The sequence below is a fragment of the Triturus cristatus genome, chromosome 6 (genome assembly GCF_964204655.1).
Source record: "Triturus cristatus chromosome 6, aTriCri1.1, whole genome shotgun sequence".
Taxonomy (NCBI): domain Eukaryota; kingdom Metazoa; phylum Chordata; class Amphibia; order Caudata; family Salamandridae; genus Triturus; species Triturus cristatus.
In genome coordinates, this window is record NC_140589.1 from 33,481,171 (window position 1) to 33,502,540 (window position 21,370).

Consider the following 21,370-nt stretch of genomic DNA (forward strand, 5'->3'; position numbering starts at 1 on the left):
ACCGTTAGCCGCGCAGGAAGTAAGACAAAGTTCATGGATACAGATGCAGGTCCAGGCTGGAGCATTCAGAGGCAGAAGCAGGAAAAGCTCGATGGCAGAATTCAGGGCCTACCTTGCCAGAGCTGGAAAACGTGAAAAGTATACCATATAAAGACGGTGGCAAGGCATACTTAGGAACGGAATATCTGACCCATTTATGGCAGATCTGAAAGATGACATATTAACGTTGGACACAATTGTATTTGCGTCTTCATAGCTTGAAGTGGAGGGAACATACATGTACTTGTAGCATGTACATGGAGCCGTTGGGGTCTAGATAGGGGACACAATTGATCATAAAAATTCATATTTCCTCAATGTCATAACCATCTGTATATTTAGGGACAATCCCTTTGCGGATTTTTGGGTCAAAATATTCCTCTCTCCAAAGTTATGAAATTGCTGCCACCAGAGATAGGTCCAAGACCCATCTCTTTTCTCTGTTTCTCCAGGTCCAGGAGTTGAGCTTCTAAAACCAACTTCCTGACCAATCTTTCTAGGACAAGCTCCTCCTCTGAGGGAGGTTCTTCTCAGGCAGGGGACTCTACTACCTCCTCAGCATCCTACTGTTATGTTTGACAATCCTCCTCGGAATCGTCTTCATCCACTGGATGATCTCTCTCATATTCTTCCAATGGCCTTCTAAGCTTATCTTTCGTGGCATGAGAGACAGTTTTAACACCATAACCTTAACAGAAGGCCGATAACTGGGACTATGACAACTTCATGCATGGTGTCAGGTCGAGCTCCTGAGCTTTCCCCTTGGGTTATCCATAATTGTACTAAAGTTGAGACCTTTTTGTAAAGTTAAACAGCCTTAACACTTTTCTATTGTCCTTGTTTTTAAATTCTAACACTGGTTTCAGGGACTTAACCAAGGCCCTATCAGTTACTTTTAAAATTTAGATAAAATAGACCAATTAAAAAATACAACTAAAGACAATTTTTAGGTTTACTCATGTATTTGCTTATTGACCGAGTGGTATCAGCAATCGCAAAGTCGCAGACCCCACCGCGGATCCAACAATCTAAGAAGCTGGCTCTGTATATAATGCACTAAAATGAAGTACACTGTGCAGAGAGTCTAGTGGGTCGCACTTTGGTACAAAGAGGCAAAAGTAGATAATAATAACACTCTATTTGTGGTAGATGGGTGAGCAGTTAGGCTTTTCAGAGAGTAGTGCTAATTTTTCCGCCTATCCTCCAATCAAAAGGGGGAGCATGACGGGGGGATGGGGTATTGGCATTCTCCACTATCTGAAGATGGCTGTGTTGCATTCAAAGTACTTCAAGTATTTTGAGCAGATGTAGCCCTAGAGCTCAGAGGCCTTCGGGTCTTCAGACTGACAAGGCAAGTCATCTAGGCTTGAGGTTGAGAAAGTGTGACCAAGGGAACACCTCCCTCTTCTCTCTACGTACACAAGTAGCTCCTAGACCCTTAGTAGAGTCCGACTCATAGGGGGGTAAGATAGGGAAAGTGTGCAAACACTGCAACAGCAAGCAACAAAGCTGGCTATTCTTCCCTACCTAGAGTGACTCGTAAACAGGCAGCAGGTTTACCAGAGTACTCCATTTCTGTGGTGTGCCTCTTGAGCATGCTCTGCACATAGCAGATGGAATTACAAGAGCAAATACATTGCTTTCTTTCAGAGGTTCTTTAAAAGTCATGGATTTAAGCCCTTCTGCTCTGACTGTATTTCATCCTTGGAAGAAGAACGATTAATACGGTTGCTCAAATGCAGGGGAGATGGCGAAAAAAAAATAGCACAGAGACTCTCCTCCTCCAGGCAATGTGGGGGAATAGTTTTACTCAAATGGCATTGCTAGGGCCCAATTTAAATAATTTATTAAACGAGAAGTCAGCTGTTAGAAACTAGACACCAAAAACAAAATGTTCGCCAAGAATAAATAATTGTCATTACCATTTCATGCACCTTTCCTTAGTAATTATTACTTAAAAAACATTGACAGTTAATGAGTTGAGGACATTGCAGAGTCCTTAATTATTGACAGTTTTTTTTCCACTTAAGTGCTTGATTAAGCCACTTGTAGCCCCAACTGAGTCCACCTTTGGGCATCACATCAAGGTATAGGAGGTCAGACTCGGAGTTTCAGAAGAGAGTTCTCCACACAAAGGTTGGGCTCTTTGGTGCCCACAGCAGACATAGAAAGCTTCAACAAGGATCGGTGGTGCTACCCAAGGGCTTCCACTACTATCATCTGACCAGGAGCGTGAGGGGACGTGGCACTGTTGGATTGACTCCCGCAAATACTGCCGCAAAAACAATCCCCTCCTCCAGGAGGTCACCAGCTGAGCTCCCACCTACCTTTAGTCACTTACTCAAACTTGGCCCAGTAACCTTCAAAATGATCTCCTCCTCCAGACCTCTCCCCATATGCTGCTGCAGCCAGAGTTGCTCACTGCAGACCAATATCATTGCTTCCTCTGTCAGCCAAAGGAGGCAATTCACATTGACTGCAGAATATCGGACAGCACATTGACAACACCAAGCCTGCTTCTCCCCTTACGCCCAGCCCTTCACGTAGAATCCCACAAAGGTCAAGCTTCCACAAAAACATTTCATATGAAAATGATGTCTTCATCAAAGCCCCCCCCCCACATCTACCTTCCTACACCTCCCTTACTCAAGGTAGTTTCCCAGAAGGTCTCAAGACAGGCCAGATCTCCCCACTGGTAAAAAACCTAGATTAGACCCTACAGACCCTGATAACTACCAGCCTCTCACTCATCTACCGTTCATTGGCGAGACAGTCGAAAAAGCAATAAACGCTCAACTCAAGATCACATAAGCGCACAATTACCAGCCTGGCTTCAAATTACACTGCAGCCTGGAGACTGAACCTTGCACATCACAGATGATGCCCTTGTGATCACAGATGACTCTTCCTGATATTGTGGACCTCTCAGCTGTCTTTAACACGGTCAACCATCCCACCCACATCCACTGGTCTTGAATGGAATTCACTGAATATATTCATTCATTTGGATCTTTGCCTCAGATATCCATTATTTGTTAGCACCTAGACAACTTTGAGTGGTAGTTTTTACTTCAGAAATAAACGTATACAAACATGAACTTTTGTTGTGCTTTAAATGCTCCTCTATGTGTTGGGACTAGATTCCAGCTGCCCCGTAGAAGGCATGTGAGGGACTGGAAAAATCACATTTCACAGTAAAAGCATTATTGTTAATAAGATTTATTGGGGAAAGCCATGCATTTCACACACCTCTCCAACTGCACAGAAACGCAAGCTGATTCATAACTGCGCCTGATCTATTGTGTCCTCTGCAGCAACCTGACTGCGCAGAGTTCACCAACATCAATTATCTGTGGTTTAGTCTTACAGCAGAGTCAAGAGTGGGAGTGCCCCGTTACACCAGGTACATCACTGTCTTTTCAAAATGGCTCAAAGGCTTTCAAGGTGCTGAATCCATCTGGCTATATGCCACATTCTCTCTCAATGCTGGGAAGCGAGTTTCAGGGCAGCTGGCATGCCTCACCAGGTGCTCTCTCACCCCCAAGGCCCCGTCCACCTTCGGTCCCTGCCCCTGGAGTAGCCTCATGGTTTGCAGCAGAGTCCCTTGTCCTGCCACACCACTCAACAATTGACTATGGCAGAAATGGAATTAGCACTGACACACTTATCAGGACTTTACAGTCCCAACTCTCCCTCACTAGAGCAGAGGCCAGATCATCTGGACACTCAGCAAAGAACCAACCCCTTACCCCCATTCACACAGGGACTCAGCTTCCTTGCACAGCCCTGTCCACAATGGCAGCCATCATCCGAAAGCCATGAATGATATCAGCTCAGCTTTCCAGTGTTATTATCTCACAGCTCCATCATAGCCATGTGGGCTGTTAGAGAAACTTTTGGTCCTCCACCACAGCAGGGCAACTCTGGTTCACAGGATTATTGGTAGCCCCTGTTTTGGCTGAGGCCCAGTGGGTGGGAGAAGGTGCACTGCCAAAGCCTCTGCCATCTGATAACAGGAAACCTACTCCAGATCCTGCTAGAAGGCAAGGGCACAGCACATTTTCAAGAGTGAGCCCTTCGCTCTACTCCCCCAGGTGCCCGCTGGGCACATTTTCCCTGCTCATCATGGACTAGAAGCGTGAAGCAGATAGGTTATGCCGCCACCTTTGTAGATCATTCCATAATACCACAGGTTTACGTTGCTGAGAGCTAGTCTCATGCATGTTCTGGTTTTCGGAGGGCTTGTCATTTGTAAGTCTGGCTGGAGCAAACCATTAGTAATTTAAGGACGAGGGCCATAGAGTACATGCAGAGGTCACGTTTTGATTAATGCCTAATAAACCCATGACTCTGATTGATTCACTATTCTGGGTCCAGGTACTCAAGACCACGCTCGCACTCAAAGCTCTTCTTTCTTTGTTTCTTAACAACAGTTTGGGGAATGAACACAGGAGGAGACAAAAAATGTTGGCCAAGTAGCCCATCCTAGACAAGATATGCTAGAATGATGGGGGCAGCAGAGTGCATGTCCTGTAGAGGAAACCTACACGAGCTGCATAAGTTGTGAGACATGGAAAACTGAATTTAATTAACAAAGTTGCAACCACATTGACCCTTTACGTACCCAATGTTGGTGAGATGATAGGAAATCCAGAAAGTGACATCCCCGAAAGAGAACGGAATACTGCGAACATTGGAAAATTGACTGATGCTGCAGCGGCCATTCCGAAAATCACAGTGAACACACAGCACACCAGGAGCATCGTTTGCCGCCCATACCTGCATGGGAATACATGAAAGCATGGCTGTCTTAAACAGACTCCACTCTGCTCACATTAATGAACACACTGTACATAAGTCACAGATTTGGGAAAGCGGATAAACATCAACCACAAAGAGTTCAGCTGAATGCAAATCCTTACGTCAATAAAGTAAGTGTGGATGTTAAATTGGAGAACTGTGTGCTTGAATATTCTAAGGAGTTGAGTCCTGAAAGGTACATGCACTTTTCAGCAGTCAGAAGGCACATTACCACAACCCCACTGGTACTACGTCCATTCAGAGGAAGGAAAGCATGAGAGTGCATAATGAGTGCCGCCGCTTAGTGTCACTGGAGGATAAACTACACATAGGCACTGGGGCATAATTAAGAAAACTACATTTCCCATGAAGCCATAGAAATATCACACAGTTTCCTCCAGGTGCAGAGTATCTTTGCTAGGCAACCGACATAGTTTGCTGCTGTAGCATTGTCACAGAACACTATTCTAAGGATTCCAATCGTACTTTGCATATGAACTTCAGTAGTAAAAGTACTGTTTCAGAGATAAGCTTGAAAGAGTTAAAACTGGTATTTTCATTTGCAAATTTGGAGGAACAGGAAAGATCCTCAACTCTTTAAAGACTGCAGATATTTTAAGGGTTTTCCCTGCACAGTGCTTGTGCGGTGATTGTGAAATCTATTGTAATCGGTATAAATCTTAAAAGGGGCGTCCTCGCCATTACTTTTCATTTGTACATGTGTTTGCCCTTTTAATTTTCCTCCATTTCTACTGGTTGTAACATGCTATTTCGTTAATGTGTTTTTCTTATCAGTGGAGCTTGGCCCAAGTACTCCTTTTCATCCGCTTTTGTTGACCTTCTTTGCTATTTGTACGCAAGCGTGTTTGGCGGCTGCATGGGATCTTACTTTTGTCCTTGTCCTTCACCTAACTCCCCGGGGCTACCCGCCTGTTATCTTTCCATCTGCTTTTCTCGACATTCTTTGTTATTTGTGAGCAAGCATGTTTGGTGGTTGCATGTGATTTTACTTAAGTCCCGCACTCTGAAGGTATTAAAGCGTATGTACATGAGCAAACTGCAGGGTCACGAGAAGAGCAGAACTGGGTCTGTTTACTCTTTCTTTTTGATAGTCCTAGTGTTGTGTTTCATTTTAAAGCAGGACTGTGGTACTTTGGGTCTTTTTCAATGTTCGGTGAGTTAGTTTCATGAATTTTATCTTTTCGAGCAAGGAGTTGTTTTTCCACGCTACTCCCATGTCAGTTGTTTGCCGGCCCTCCTCCTATATCGTAGCTCGTGTCCTCTTCTGGCAAAAGCCTATTTTTCAGCACCCCTCCTCCCACCGTTTATTTCTTAACACCCACAAATCCATCTTCTCCCGCCATCTGCTGCTAAAATTGATAAAATCCAGGACTTTTTTGTTTCGTAATACCCCCTACCCCACCCGCCATACTTTGCTAAAAATCAATAAGATCCAGGAAGTTCAAAAACAGTACAAGATCGCACACCAAACTGCTCCTGCATGTAAAGCACTATTTCAATTCAAGCACAGTTGCCAACATTTTACGAACCTCAACATCTATCGACCTTCCTCTCCTTAGTCTTCTACTGACGGGCTTGGGTCACAATGTGCACTCAGGGCATTGCCTACATGCACTCGGATCTGGAGAACCCACTAAAAGATGACTTCACATGTGTCATCTACTACTGCAGATATAGAAAGTAACCCCAAGTCATTCTTACTGTGTGGTGCTTCTAAGACTTTTTGCTTCTGCAGAGAAGCCTTTTAGCCTTTTGCTGCATTGCAAACCGTACTACATTTTCCACACAAGAAACCAAAAGGAGGGCTACAATATTTTATGTAACTTAGAAAATAAGTTAGTCTGTGCCCAACATGTGTTTATACTGGGCACATGACCCCCGCGAACAGGTTGACTGTTCCAGGAACTAAACCAATGGGGTGCAACACATCAAGCTTTCCCTTTTTTCGTGGGTGGTGACAAGGTTGTTTATGAACTCCAGTTACCTTTTATATGATGCTGGTGTTTTGAAACATGGTAAAGGACTCATTTTACCAGTAAGCATCTTAATTTCTGAGCAGCACAGTGACTTCCCAGATCATCATTGCACAAAGCCAGTCCGACCACAAAAGCCAACAGAGACACTCACAATTCAAAATGTCCACTGTGCGTGTGGCTTTCATGAGTGACGTCTTTAAGACCAGCTGGGATTTTGTGTTTGTGTATTCTGTTCTACACTGAGGGATTTACATTTATATGTTCACCGTGGTTAGTCGTTTTATTTCCAGCCCCTAGTTCCTCAATTATACACAGGCAGACAAACAATGGACTGTAAACTGACATATTCCCACACAGTTTCCTATAAAATATGTATTATTTTGAAAATGTATTTAAGACTTTGTAAGCCCGAGAGCTAAATGCAGTGCTGTGGTCAGAATGTAAGGTGCTAACTGCGTATGTGCAGATAAAGACTCGCAAATCTTTCATAACAGTTCGAGCATCAGCAGAACGCTGAGGCCATACTCATAGGAATCTCGAGCATGAATCCACTGCTACCATGGTATACCTGTAAGCCCCATCCGTTTGTAAGGGGCAGCAGTGGTCCAAGTACACACATGCAAGAGGTTTGTCTGACTTTAGTAATGGCGTCTGTGCCGGGCGTGCAACGGTGGAGCCTTTCATCTGCTGGCAGATGTCGCATTTTAAGACTGTGGGGCAGATTTACGACTACTGGCGCATCTCTGCTAATCAGCAGAGATGCGCCAGAAGAGTTGCGATGCATCTGCCCACCTGTGCGCCACCACTGATGCGCCGCATTTACAATGCGGCGCACCGTGGCTCTCGGATGGGCAGATGCGTGACGCATCCCCCGTCGGAAAGGCGGGGCATTGCTTGAGTTGCGTCGCAAGCACAACGCAGCTCCATCAAGGCTCGGGGGTGCCCTATCCCTAACATGCTGCGTCAATCCTTACGCCTGCTTCAAGCAGGCGCAGGGTTTTAACGCAGCGTGGCCTTAAAAGTGACTGAGTGAAATCTTGTAGATTTCACTCAGCCACTTTTAGGAGGCGTTCCTGCGCCGGAACACACACCCCCTGCGCTGGAACGCCTACATGTGGCGCAGGGCTTTACAACGTGACGCATCTCCCAGATGCGTCACATTGTAAATACCCCGCAGCATGGCGCTGTCTTTAATGCCGCCACTGCATCACAAAAGTGACACAACGGCGGCGTAAAAGAGGCGCAAGGGGCTTGTAAATCTGCCCCATAGTCTTTAGTTTGCTTAGTTAACCCTGGCCACCAATAGCGCTGTTTCAGTAAAGAAATAGTCGCTGTAACGCCTGTGTGCGCAGAGCCCAAACCCTCGGGTGCAGCTAGCATTAAACCTTGCCTACGATCCATATTTGGTATTACTCTATGCCCCACTCCAGGAATCTGAGCAGATGGAATGTTTTGTGCATCTAACTTGTAGGAGTATTTGAGTGGAAATGTTTTAGGTACTGCTGTGCTGCCTTCGCATGATACAATGACAGCTACCATAATATCTCCGACTATTCTTGTTTTTGAACGAGTCAGTGCATCTATGGAAGCCGTGCAAACAGCCCATTTTGCGGCTTCATCAGCCAATGAATTCCCTTCCACGTGAACGCCATCAAGTTGATGACTCAGTGTATGGATCATGTGAGTCCTCGGTAGCTCGGATTTCAATTCAGCTACCTGTTCCCATAACATTTTGTGTTTAATTGTGCCACCTTTTGCGTCTTTAAACCCGATTTGTTCCCAATGCTGTAAGTATTCATTGTACGACTGAACACAATAAAAAGAATCACACACGATTAGTGTGGGGAATTCTCGATTCTTATTTACAAGTGCCAGTAGAAGTGCTTTTAATTCTGCCAACTGAGCCTTGCAGTCTCCTAGAGATAGTGTTTTTGTGAAACTAGGATGGAACTTGCCATCACGCATGCGACCTTTAACGCTATAAAATATTGCTGCTTACTTTCTATGGCTGGTTGCGCAGATCCGTCAGTATAAATAAAATATTCATACTAATCTAGAGGCAAGATTTCATTTGGTAGAGGATATTCTTGTTCAGATTGCTGAAATGCTTGTGTTTTTAAACTTGGATCAAATCTGTATTCAACATCTGTTGCAGTGAGAGAATTAGCCCATTGTATCCATCTTGGATGTAACGCTTTCTCATTTTGGGATGCTGGCCTTTGTAACTGCTTCTAAAGCTGGTACCGGAGTTACGACAATAATGCGTTTTCCCTGAGCCAGTGCTCTTTCTCTTGCTACAGCAGTCTGAACTGCTGTCAGGATTTTTTCTGTTGAAGTGAAACACATTTCTGCATTTGTGTACAGGTGTGATTTTCTAAGCAATTGGTACAGTTCCTCCTTCACTAAAGGTCAAATAAGTGTACCAGCATTGACCCGCGATTATTCGAATCACTAAGTGGCGTACGTTTACGCGTATTTGGAAGTGTTTGGAAGCAATCATGTCTTCCTGGAGTAAACAGAGAATATTAGTATGTTCTTGTGCCCAATCTCTGGCTGAAAAGTCAGGTTTTATTAAGTCATAGAAAGGTTTTACCCTTTGTGTGTAATCAAAAATGTATGTCCTGCCGAAATTTAGGAATCCAAGTATTGATTGTAAATTTTTTTAAAGATTTTGGAGGCTGGAGCAGTGCACACTTTTCTAAAAAGTTAGCTGCCAAACCTTTGCTTTCACTTCACAGCTCATATCCCAAAAATAGGACATTGAGGTGGGCTATTTTCGATTTTTTAAAGTTGAATTTGAAGCCTTCTGCGGCAAATCCCATAATGATGGTGCTTCCCCTGGTCAAGTGCCTCTCTAAGTCGTCGTCTGTCAGATAAATATCATCCACATAGGACAACGCTTCTTCATCAAATTTTTGAAGTAACTCTGTTACTCTTGCTTAGAATACAATCGGGCTGTTTTTCTAGCCTAGTGCTTAACGACAAAATTGTTGTTGGGACCCTAACGCACTGAATGCGGTCAGATACCTGCTTTCAGGAGCTATAATACTTTGGCAAAAAAATCCATCTGAGATGTCAAGTGTGGTTTTGTATTTTTTGTGCACAATGTAATTTATTAATGCGGCACTAGGTGCATTTTGGACAGCAAATGTCTTTGTGCATGAGTTTAAATGTCTGCAATCTAAAACTAGACTAAATATATTGTCCGGTTTAGCGACAGGAAACAAAGAATTGTTCATTGGAGAGGTACATTTTTCAATGACCCCCTGCTATTCAAGTTGATCTAAGATATCCCGGACTTGTTTTTTAGCTTCTAGCTTTATTGGATATTGCCTCTGAGCATTAGGTGAAACTTTTAACTGGATCACGTGGTAGGTTGGTTTCTCATCCCACCCTGCGTGATTTTTGTACAATGCCTGAGCTTGGGCTACTGCCCATTCCTGTGCATATGTATGTTTAAGGTGAACGGGAACGTGGTTGTAAAATGCAGAAAACATTATACTTTCTCTCCTGGGGCACTCCATTACAAATACAGGCGGCCAATCATGTTCTGCTAACAGGATGTCATAACCAGATGATAAGTTATTCCAAACAAGAGCTTTTACTTTCCTGGGCTTGTACCCCTCCAAACGGAGTGTTATTTCATATAACTCATGTGGGACGCTTACCCTGGTGTCTGGTGTTTCCACCGTGATCTAATCATTCAACTCCGCTGTCACCAGAAATTCCTTCAGGTTCAGGCGAGCTATTGTTACTTCTGCCGCACTGTCTAGCATCATGAGAGCCCATTCCCCGTTCAGAAGTTGTGTCCTCAGAATTCTGGGCATGTCTGATTCTCAGACCACCAACTTTCTTTTTCTTAAATTGAGGTTTTGGATTTTGCTTATCCTCTTCTTTAGAAGTAAAGTTTTGAGCGCGCTGTTTGTCTCTGGACTGTGTGCGCTCCTCTCTATTTTCTGACCGTTCTTCTCTTTCGGAGATTTTCTTCGAGCCCTGAAAGGAACAAGAGTAACGTGTATCAGTATCCTGATACCTGTCAGGTTTCCTAATGTTATCCCTATTCCTAAGGTTATACCTCCTTTCAGAGGGCTCCTGTGGGGGAGACCTACCTCGGGATTGAGATCTCTTGTCTTTAGAGTTTTCTTTTTATCATCCCACTTTTTTTTAGCAGAAGTAGGTGTCTGCTTAGAAGTGTCCTTTTCAGGACTGCCCTGTAGTTGAGGTTTTAAAGCTCTTCCCCCCAAACTATCTCTGCCTAATTCTGCATACGCAGTTTCAATTATTTTGGGTAGTTCAGCCTCCTGAATTAACGGGCTGACCTCCCTTAGGCGTTGGTTGATTGCCATTGATGCTGCTTCCCCTTTAATATTAGCTGGTATTACGGCTGATACCTGGTCGTAGTTATTTAATAACTTCATCCCTAAGTTTAGGGCAGGTTCAGCTCCATGTGTCATTTTATATTTGTCTTAATACATCTGGTAATACTACTAATGAAGGAATACCATTAGTTCTGGTATATATGGCAGCAAAGACTGTACCCCAAGAGGTGCAATCCTCTAACTGTGGTGTGATGCCCATGGGCAAACAGATTAACATTCTGTGTTTTCCAAAGAAGTTGTATTTGGGAATACTGCTTCTATCTGGGTTGTTTACTGAACTACCCAGAAAGGAATTTGTTCACGTTTTGTGGGCACTTTGCCCATTATCGAGTGTAATGTTTGTGAAGTAACTTTAGTACCTGTGTTCTGTTTTGAAGCTGAAGTAAGTGTAATTACTGTTGGTTGGACCGCGAGTGTCCTCAAGACGAATGTGTCATGTTTCTGTAGAGTTTTATCAACTCTTTGTGTTGAGCAAGTAGTCATTTTGTGGCATTGTGTCAATGTCTGGATGTGGTGCATAAGTCGCTAATATCGGCCATGTTGCTCCTGGTCTTCCTAAAGGACCAAGCCTTGCTCTTGTTCTTGTGTGGGGTAGGGCGCCATTAAACCAGAAAATATGTTCCTCGTAAGTAAGCGGAATTTCAATCTCCTCAGAGTGTAGGCTGCTGGAACTTCTTCATGTTTGTAATAATGAAAAGTTTTTGTTACAGCATCTGCTTCTGGGAATATAACCCATGAGTAGAATACTTCTGTTTTGAAAGCTTCGTGTGCCTCTATCACGAATATTAGTACACCTCCTCTGGGTGATAACCCATGTTTGACAAGTTTAACTGTCAAAGTTTGTCTTACCTTGGGTGCAATATGTATTGCATTTGTATCTTCCTCACCAGACTGATTAAGTCCTAGGTGTAAGTCTCTCTCCTCGTCCCACATCGTGTTTTTAAGACACAGAATTATTGTCCAAGGGAATTATGAAAAGGTATATGCAATGGTTTTATGCACAATTTTGGGAAATTTTTCCTTTCAAGCTTGATTAACCAACTGCCAATACATAGGATACCTCGCCTACTCAGCTGTGGCAGAGTTTTTTTTCCCACCTACTCCAGACGTCTCTGGGTTTTGTAAGTATGGTCTCTGAGAATAAGCACGTCTGAGCTACTCTGATTCTACTGTTGAGTAAGTGCGCCATGTATATACCACGTTGGGTGACATTAGACCACGTTTTGTAACCCATCTTTGCCACGTTGGGCGCCATGCAGTGTAGTTCCGATAGTACCCTTTCATGCAGGACCTACGCTGTTTACGGATAACATATACTGTGGGCTTGGTGGCAAACTGACTCTGTACACCCCCACTGAATATATCAGCCTATGTTTTCGCATTAGCTAGCTCGCACTGCCACTAGACTCTCCTGCTATCAGAGAGATTAGTTTCTGGCAACCTCAGAACATAATAACCTCAGACTCGTGGAAACAATATATTACTTTTCACCCAGTCACTTGTGCTTGCTTGTTTTGCTCTCAGAGAGATACACAGAAGAAACAGTTGAGCGTGTTTACAATAAGAATTTAGTGTACCGTTGTTCTTCTCATGTAAAATAAGTGCGCTGTTACAACTGTAACACAGTAGCAGAGATAAAGAACCAGCAGTACAGTGAATAAAAAAGAAATAGTATTGTTCTACCATTTTGCAATAGTCATGAACACATACATGAATATAAAATGCATTTATACAATAAAGTGTGTACTCCTAAGATGCCTGTTTAGATGTACCTAAGTGTACCTAGCATGTGAGTAGGTGCGAAAGAGCCTAAGTCTAAGAGCATAGGTCTAAGAGCCAAGAATCCCACTAGGATTTCGTCGAACCCCCATACCTGAATAGTGAGAGTGTGCGACTTTGTCCTGGACTTGAGCTGGACACCCCTCAAGGGATCGTCAGACCACTGTCAGCTGGAACGATGGCATGCCGGAGCTGCAGCGTCTCTGGTCAGTGAGTCGGCCTTGAAGTCTCGGTTCCCTCCTGCTCTCTGATAGCAAGAGGTGCTGTATTTATACAGACTATGTGTGTGTGTTCCCCATTGTTCAGTACGAGGATGACGTTGGGGATTAAACCTTGTGCGTCGATGGGAGAGGTGAAGTGTACCTCCTGGAGAGTGTACTCATAAATTATTCATAAGGATGACGTCTTAGCAATATCGATTGGGAAAAACCCACCCTCGGCATGGAAATAGGTGAAAGGTTTAGTCCATAAAAGGCTACAGTCCTTATAAGGCGTTATGTCCATACACGGCAGTCTGTCCTTATTTGGAGTTATGTCCTTATAGGGCTCGTTCATATGAAATGACGGGTAGATGATGTAGGGAAAGTGTATGATGTTCCCTGGACCTATATCAGGGAACCGATATGAAATATAACAGTTCAGGATCTACTTCGAGGTCATCATCTCTGTCTTCCGAGTGAAGAATACTTTCAGCAGGACCTGGGGAGTGTGCTGGGTATCCATAACAATAGGATGCAGGATGGCTAGTTGTTTCTCCCCATCCACTGTCTTGTCGGTGTGTTTACGGTGGTCACTGCGTTTTAGCTGAAGTCCGAGGCCAGTGTATTGAAACACGTTTCCATGATAAGACACGAGTTCTCGATAGCTGCTAGCTCCAACTCCAACTTATCCATTGTGAGTGGCATTTGAGAGGTGCACCCAGGAAGAGTGTCCGGGATGGCGCTAAGTGTAAGTACTAAGGTCTGATTCAGCGCTGGTGTGGTGGCTGTGACCAACCGTGCCGTAGGAAGTTAAGTTTGCCTGCTTACGGTTGATGAGAGCGGGCGTGTAGGTAAGATGACACCACAACGTCATTGATCAAGTGATAGGTATGGGCCACTGAGCCCTAACTACGATGTGACAAGACCAGGGCATGGGAGGTAGCCACCGTGTATAGCGTGCTAGACGGAATGATGACAGGGGCCCCACTTCAGTCGGAGTATGTATCTAGGGACAGAAATGTCCCTGCAGGGCGACCATAGGAGAACCAGAAATTATTTAAATAGTTCCAGAGACAGGGGCCATGGGTGAAAATTATATGAAAGCAATGAGGCATCCTTGGAGGAGTCAAAGGCAAAAGTCAAGATTATGCGATTAGGTGCCTTGGAGATTGAGCCACTGTAGTATTGTGTTACTGGCAGCAGCAAGTGATGGAAGGAGGTCAAGAGAACTCTCTGGGGCGTAGAAAGCCAAGGGGGCCCCCAGTAGGTTGGCTCCACCGGTTATTACAATGCAGGACAGGAACCAGGATGTCTCCAGTGTAGCGATAGGGTTCCTCCAGCTGCCCTGGTGGCGTGTGAGCTGGTCAAGCAAGGAAAAGGGAATTGTTTCACCTCCTGAAAGCTGCAGTATAAGCTGTGGCCCAGTTAGTGGCAGGGAAAAGAAGGGCTGCACTGCACGCCTCGATTATGGTGCTGAGGCGGTGGGACCAACAGTGATTAGCAGGATGCGTTCAAGATGGGGGTGGATGGTCAACACAGACGGCTGCAAAGGTTGTGCAAGCAATGCAGCTCTGGTAATGTTGAGACTTCCTCCCACAAATTAGGAGCGCGAGTTAGGGTCCATCAGGTGACGACAAGGGTGCGGGCCCCAGTGCGCACCTCAATGGTGACTACAATGCGGTAAGGCAGTCAGGTCATGCAACTGTAATCAGAGAGGATGAGGGGGCCCCCAAGAGGAGTGCATGGGTTCCTCAGCTGTCACACTGCGGCAATGACTAGGAGCACCCCAGCACCCACACATCCCTTTATGAACGCCAAATAAAAGGGGGGTGGGATCGCCCACTGCAACTAGGTCTGAAGGCCGCTGGCAAGGAAGGCCTCCTTGCCAAGGGCTCTGCATAATCGTAGCTCAATCAGGCTCCCCAAGGTGACAGCCGATTATTCCTCCACCAGGGGCCCGCTCTCTCCCCGTGTGGCCTGGTAACAGCTGCCGATGCAAGGCTTAGTCCGCAAAGGTGGGGCAAAGGGATCCCAGGTGCTGAGAAGATGGGTGTGGCCCGAGTCACCCCCGCCACTTGCCTCATAGCTGCTGGGCCATGCCAAAGCCTAGGGCCACCTCCTTCGCAGACTGTAGCCTTAGTAATACGTGGTGGGTGGCAGACTGGGTTAGAACACAGGCAGAGGTGGGCACCACTGGTAGTTGGCGGTCCCCACCACCCGTGTCGTTCTCGGCTCAGTGTGGACCCGTCCGATCCAGCTACTAGCCGGCCTTGCTGTCTATGATGGCAGGCCCCAACTTCCACAGGGGGACAGGGATCTCGGAGGACAATGACAGAGGTATCAACTCACAGTAGTGAACTGAGACTGGCTCAGGCAACCTCCGGGGGTCGCTGCGCTAGACTCCCAGACAAGATGATGACAGATGTTTGGGCAAGGCGACAGAGCTTCTGAGGCTCGCGTCAGCCATCTTGGCTGGCTAGACCGCACACCCCTACTCTGTTAATTTCACAGGACTACCTCCAGGTGTACTATCCTCTAAAGTGCTCCTCTCCGCTCCACAGAGTGTTGTAGCCCACACAACTGGCTTCTTCAAAGCTAATAGTACAAGAAGAGACCTTATGATGGAGCATACCACTTCAAGGTGGGTGACTATTTTTGTTCTTTGAAAGGCAAGTCCTAGCCCAAGCCTCGAATAATCTGCTCACACATTGGCTATGGCGTGCCAGATTTTATCAGGTCGAAGTATTTTTAGCACCTACTTGCCCATTCTGGCAAGTGAACATAAGCTGAAAGGAACAGGTGTTCTGTTCATTCAGAAAGTGATTGAGCACTAAAGTCGCCTTTAAATCTTGATCTTACCTTGATGCATTTCCTGTCTGTTCAAGGACAGAGGTCAAATGTCAGTTTGTGTTTTTACTAATTGTTTCTTATGTTATCCTGGAAAAGAGCATTTACTTTTCTTTCTCCTATTACAGTTAGGCATTTTCTGTCAAGTAGGCTGTCTGACAATCATTGTGTAACAAAAGGCAGTTTTTTTCTAACACACAACATTTAAACAGCTTGTAAATGAACAGCACAGGTATTTCAAAATATCTCAGGAATTGTTTTGTAATTCAGACGTGTGATCAAACAAAGGTTTACATAAGAGCAAAACAAATCAGAAAACTTTACTTAGTGATGTGCAAATGGCAAATATTTGCAGAAACTCGAAGGCTTTCCGACCAGCATGGTAGGTTTAAAGTCTTAAGATGTCGGCAGTCGGAGTTTAAACCGGCAGGGGAATCCGTCAAAATGCCCTCATAATCCCTTAAGGACGGTGTTTCCTCCGCCGGGATTATGATGTTGGTTTCCAACAGCCAATCCATGTCGGCCTTTTTGACATGGATTGGCTGAGTTTGGGGGGCCCACAGCAGGGCCCCCTTCCTCCCTGGCCCTCCTCATTTGTCCCTAGAGGGGCACCAACATTTCTACAGTGAGTGGCAGGCACCGTGAGGGGCCTGCCACATGGTTCAGGTATGTTTAAAAACTTCCATTCAATGGGAGCTTGTGCTGCAGGTGGTTTCAGCCCACTGCACAAGCTCCCATTGAATAATGGAAGTTTGCGACCACACCATGTGCGGTCACACCATAATTGTCGGAACAGAACCGCAGACCTATGGTCGGTCGGTTCCTACCACAAAACTGTCGGTCGGAGACAACTTCAACTGACATTGTAATTAGGCCCTGTATAGTTCTATCAGTAAAACCACGTGTCAATGGGAAATGTGGCCATTTCAAGGGAAAATCTGCTAATTCCAAATAAGTGTGCTACCACTTCATGCACGTACTTATTAAAAGTGATAGTTTTTATACATCATTAGAAAAACATTCCTGTCCCAGTCCTGATGACAATGCGGTTAATGAACTAAGAGGCAAATAAGCGGTCATGTGTATCCTAGGTGTGGCTAAATTTGTAGCATATACGGAGCAAATGTTTAGTATATGAGATAAAACAAAAGTGTTTTTGTACTACAGACATGCTAAACTTGGGTAGTTGGAGGTGCCCTCATATGTGAGAGGTTTTGCCCAGAATCACATAATTTGAAACCAGTTTATGGGTCAAGAACATTATAATTAGGTCGAGTAGATTATTTAAGTGACTAGACTTGCAGGTCTAGTAACATTTTACTAGAAGTTGATTCTGTTGTTGAGGTATTTGGGTCTGTTGTTGGGTAGACATTTGTAGGCGTGAGAGATGATTTTGAAAGTAACTCTTTTCTCCACGGGGAGCCAGTGGAGACTTCGTAGGTGTTGGCTGATGTGTCGGGGGATGCCGAGGACGAGTCTGGCGGCGGCGTTCTGTATTGTCTGGAGTTTGCGGATTAGGGACTTGTTGATGCCGGTGTAGAGTGCGTTTCCATAGTCCATTCTGCTGGTGATGAGTGCGTGGGTGACTGTCTTCCACGACTCAGGGCGGAATCCACTTGAAGGTCTTGCGGAGGATGCAAAGGGTGTTGAAGCAGCTGGAGGTGACGGTGTTGACCTGTCGGTTCATGGTGAGTGATGAGTAGAGTAAGATGCCATGGTTCTTGGCGTAGTCTGAGGGTGTGGGTGGGCTTCCAAGGGCGGTCGGCCACCAGGTGCTGTCCGATGCAGAAGGGGTGGTACCGAGGACAAGGACTTCTGTCTTCTCGGCGTTGAGCTTTAGGCAGCTGTTGGTCATCCAGACTGCGACATCTTGCATTCCTTTCTGGAAGTTGAGTTTGACAGTGGTGGGGTCTTTGGAGAGGGAGAGGGAGAGGGAGCTGAGTGTCGTCTGTGTAGGATACGATGTTGAGGCCGTGTTGTCGGACGATGGCTGCGAGGTGGGCCATGTAGATGTTGAAGAGGGTGGGAATCAGTGATAAACCCTGTGGGACTCTGCAGGTGATGTTCGTGGGTTCGGAGAGGAAGGGTGGGAGTCTAATCCTTTGCCTTCTTCCGGTGAGGAATGATCAGATCCAGTCCATGGCTGTTCCTTGTATGCCTGCACCGTGTAGTCTGGCGACTAGTGTGCGGTGGGAGACGGTGTCGAAGGCCGCAGATAAGTCAAGTAGGATTAGGGCTGCGGAGTGGCCTTGGTCCAGGAGGGTGCGGATGTCGTCTGTGGTGGCAAATAGGGCGGTCTCTGTGCTGTGGTTGCTTCAGAATCTGGATTGTGACGGGTCGGGACTGCGTAAGTAGGGGAGGGAGGAGAGGCTGGAGCGGGGGATTTCCGGGGAGATGGGGGGAGAGGCCACCGGGGCAGCAGCGGCAAAAGGAACAGACAGGCACGAGAAAATAAAAACAGCGGTGGAATTAGAGCAAGACACAGATGGGCACAATAACAGTGGTACAAAAGGAAAAAAGTAAGAAAAAAAACAGCTGAGGTGGTTGCAGGTAGTCTGGTCCCAGTTGGAGCAGGCAGCAGGTGCAGGAGCGGGCAGCAGCCTCGAACCTCCCAAGGAGGAGGTCGGGGTCTGGAGGCAAGAGACGGCACATTGGAGCTGCGGGGAGAGAGTGGACCTAGACAGAGGGTCCGAGGTCTTACTCCCTCTGGATTGCTCTACATCAGGGGTCTCCAACCTTTTCTGTAGTGGAAGCTTCTTATGATTAGTGAAAATAATTGTGACCTACTGAATGGTAAGCAAATCACATATTGCTACCAGACACCCCTATGCCCAGTTTCTTTGACTTTAAGCCTAATGTCCACAGAGCCAGATACTATGGTTTGAACAAAATAGGTAGTATCACTATCCAAGGCTGCCATGTGCATCAGTGAGAGCGTGGTCTTTGAGGATGTGTGAACATGGAAGTGTATGAATTGGATATGTGTGTATGGGTGACTGAGATCCTGAATCATATGTACTGTGGCACAAGACATACCTTTTGCCATATGTGGCACTGTTACATGTATAACACAAACATACAACCATTTTTTTTTTTAAATTTAAATAGGGGAAATTTAAAGTGCAGAAATATGTTCCACAACATTTTTCAGAATATGGAACATTTTTGTGCACTTTAAATTGCTCCCAATTAAAATAATGGCTGTGTTATTCAGTTACAAATATCGAATCATGTCTACCAGACGCCGGGAGCAAGATGCCTGCTGGTGGCACTTTTAAATGGGAGAACATTAAACTGAAGAGTTAATTTTATGTTTATATGGACTCCATAAAACTCATCATTTAAAAGTTCTCCCATTGCCAAGTGTCACATTTACAAAAAGTAAGCACTTTGCTCCCAATGTGCTGTGAGGCTTCCCAGGGCTGTGTAGTGCAGGTCATTATTATTCTCTGAGCCCCCACCCCAAGTTTCTTAGCGCAACAGACCAACAGTCTCCATTAGGAGTGGCAATGCCCGAGCAGTGCATGCTGTGTGCTACAAAGTATTGCACTGCCAAACCAGTGCAGACTGTCTGTGTGCAGCGAAGCCTTCAGGGCCTGAACAGAGCTGTCTGGCTGTCTGTGTGCAGCGAAGCCTTCAGTGCCTGAACAGTGCAGGCTGTCTGTGGGATGCGAAGCCTTCAGTGCCTGAACAGTGCAGGCTGTCTGTGTGCAGCGAAGCCTTCAGTGCCTGAACAGTGCAGGCTGTCTGTGGGATGCGAAGCCTTTAGTGCCTGAACAGAGCTGTCTGGCTGTCTGTGTGCAGCGAAGCCTTCAGTGCCTGAACAGTGCAGGCTGTCTGTGTGCTGCGAAGCCTTCAGTGCCTGAACAGTGCAGGCTGTCTGTGTGCTGCGAAGCCTTCAGTGCCTGAACAGTGCAGGCTGTCTGTGTGCTGCGAAGCCTTCAGTGCCTGAACAGAGCTGTCTGGCTGTCTGTGTGAAGCGAAGCCTTCAGTGCCTGTACAGTGCAGGCTGTCTGTGGGCTGCAAACCCTTTAGTGCCTGAACAGAGCTGTCTGGCTGTCTGTGTGCAGCGAACCCTTTAGTGCCTGAACAGTGCAGGCTGACTGTGTGCTGCGAAGCCTTCAGTGCCTGAACAGTGCAGGCTGTCTGTGTGCTGCGAAGCCTTTAGTGCCTGAACAGTGCAGGCTGACTGTGTGCTGCGAAGCCTTCAGTGCCTGAACAGTGCAGGCTGTCTGTGTGCTGTGAAGCCTTCAGTGCCTGACCGAGCAGGCTGGCTGACTGTGTGCTGCGAAGCCTTCAGTGCCTGAACAGTGCAGGCTGTCTGTGTGCTGTGAAGCCTTCAGTGCCTGACCGAGCAGGCTGGCTGACTGTGTGCTGCGAAACCTTCAGTGCCTGAACAGTGCAGGCTGACTGTGTGCTGCGAAGCCTTCAGTGCCTGAACAGTGCAGTTTGCCTGTGTTCTGTGAAGCCCTCAGTTCCTGAACAGTGCAGGCTGACTGTGTGCTGTGAAGCCTTCAGTGCCTGAACAGTGCAGGCTGATTGCATGCTGTGAAGCCTTCAGTGCCTGAACAGTGCAGGCTGTCTGTGTGCAGCGAAGCCTTCAGTGCCTGAACAGTGCAGGCTGTCTGTGTGCTGCGAAGCCTTCAGTGCCTGAACAGAGCTGTCTGGCTGTCTGTGTGAAGCGAAGCCTTCAGTGCCTGTACAGTGCAGGCTGTCTGTGGGCTGCAAACCCTTTAGTGCCTGAACAGAGCTGTCTGGCTGTCTGTGTGCAGCGAACCCTTTAGTGCCTGAACAGTGCAGGCTGACTGTGTGCTGCGAAGCCTTCAGTGCCTGAACAGTGCAGGCTGTCTGTGTGCTGCGAAGCCTTTAGTGCCTGAACAGTGCAGGCTGACTGTGTGCTGCGAAGCCTTCAGTGCCTGAACAGTGCAGGCTGTCTGTGTGCTGTGAAGCCTTCAGTGCCTGACCGAGCAGGCTGGCTGACTGTGTGCTGCGAAGCCTTCAGTGCCTGAACAGTGCAGGCTGTCTGTGTGCTGTGAAGCCTTCAGTGCCTGACCGAGCAGGCTGGCTGACTGTGTGCTGCGAAACCTTCAGTGCCTGAACAGTGCAGGCTGACTGTGTGCTGCGAAGCCTTCAGTGCCTGAACAGTGCAGTCTGCCTGTGTTCTGTGAAGCCCTCAGTTCCTGAACAGTGCAGGCTGACTGTGTGCTGTGAAGCCTTCAGTGCCTGAACAGTGCAGGCTGATTGCATGCTGTGAAGCCTTCAGTGCCTGAACAGTGCAGGCTGACTGTGTGCTGGGAAGTCTTCAGTGCCTGAACAGTGCCGGCTGACT

The 21,370-nt window shown here is 46.4% G+C and overlaps 1 protein-coding gene across 2 annotated transcripts in view; it reads right to left on the reverse strand.

Moving 5' to 3' along the window:
• Positions 1-21,370, reverse strand: part of LOC146813697 (solute carrier family 22 member 7-like) — a 452,780-nt gene that overhangs the window by 227,576 nt on the left and 203,834 nt on the right. For both annotated transcript variants that reach the window (XM_085609110.1, XM_085609109.1), the window contains exon 4: positions 4,664-4,818. In XM_085609110.1, the coding sequence (XP_085465236.1) occupies positions 4,664-4,818 (155 nt within the window). The remainder of the gene's footprint in view (positions 1-4,663; positions 4,819-21,370) is intronic.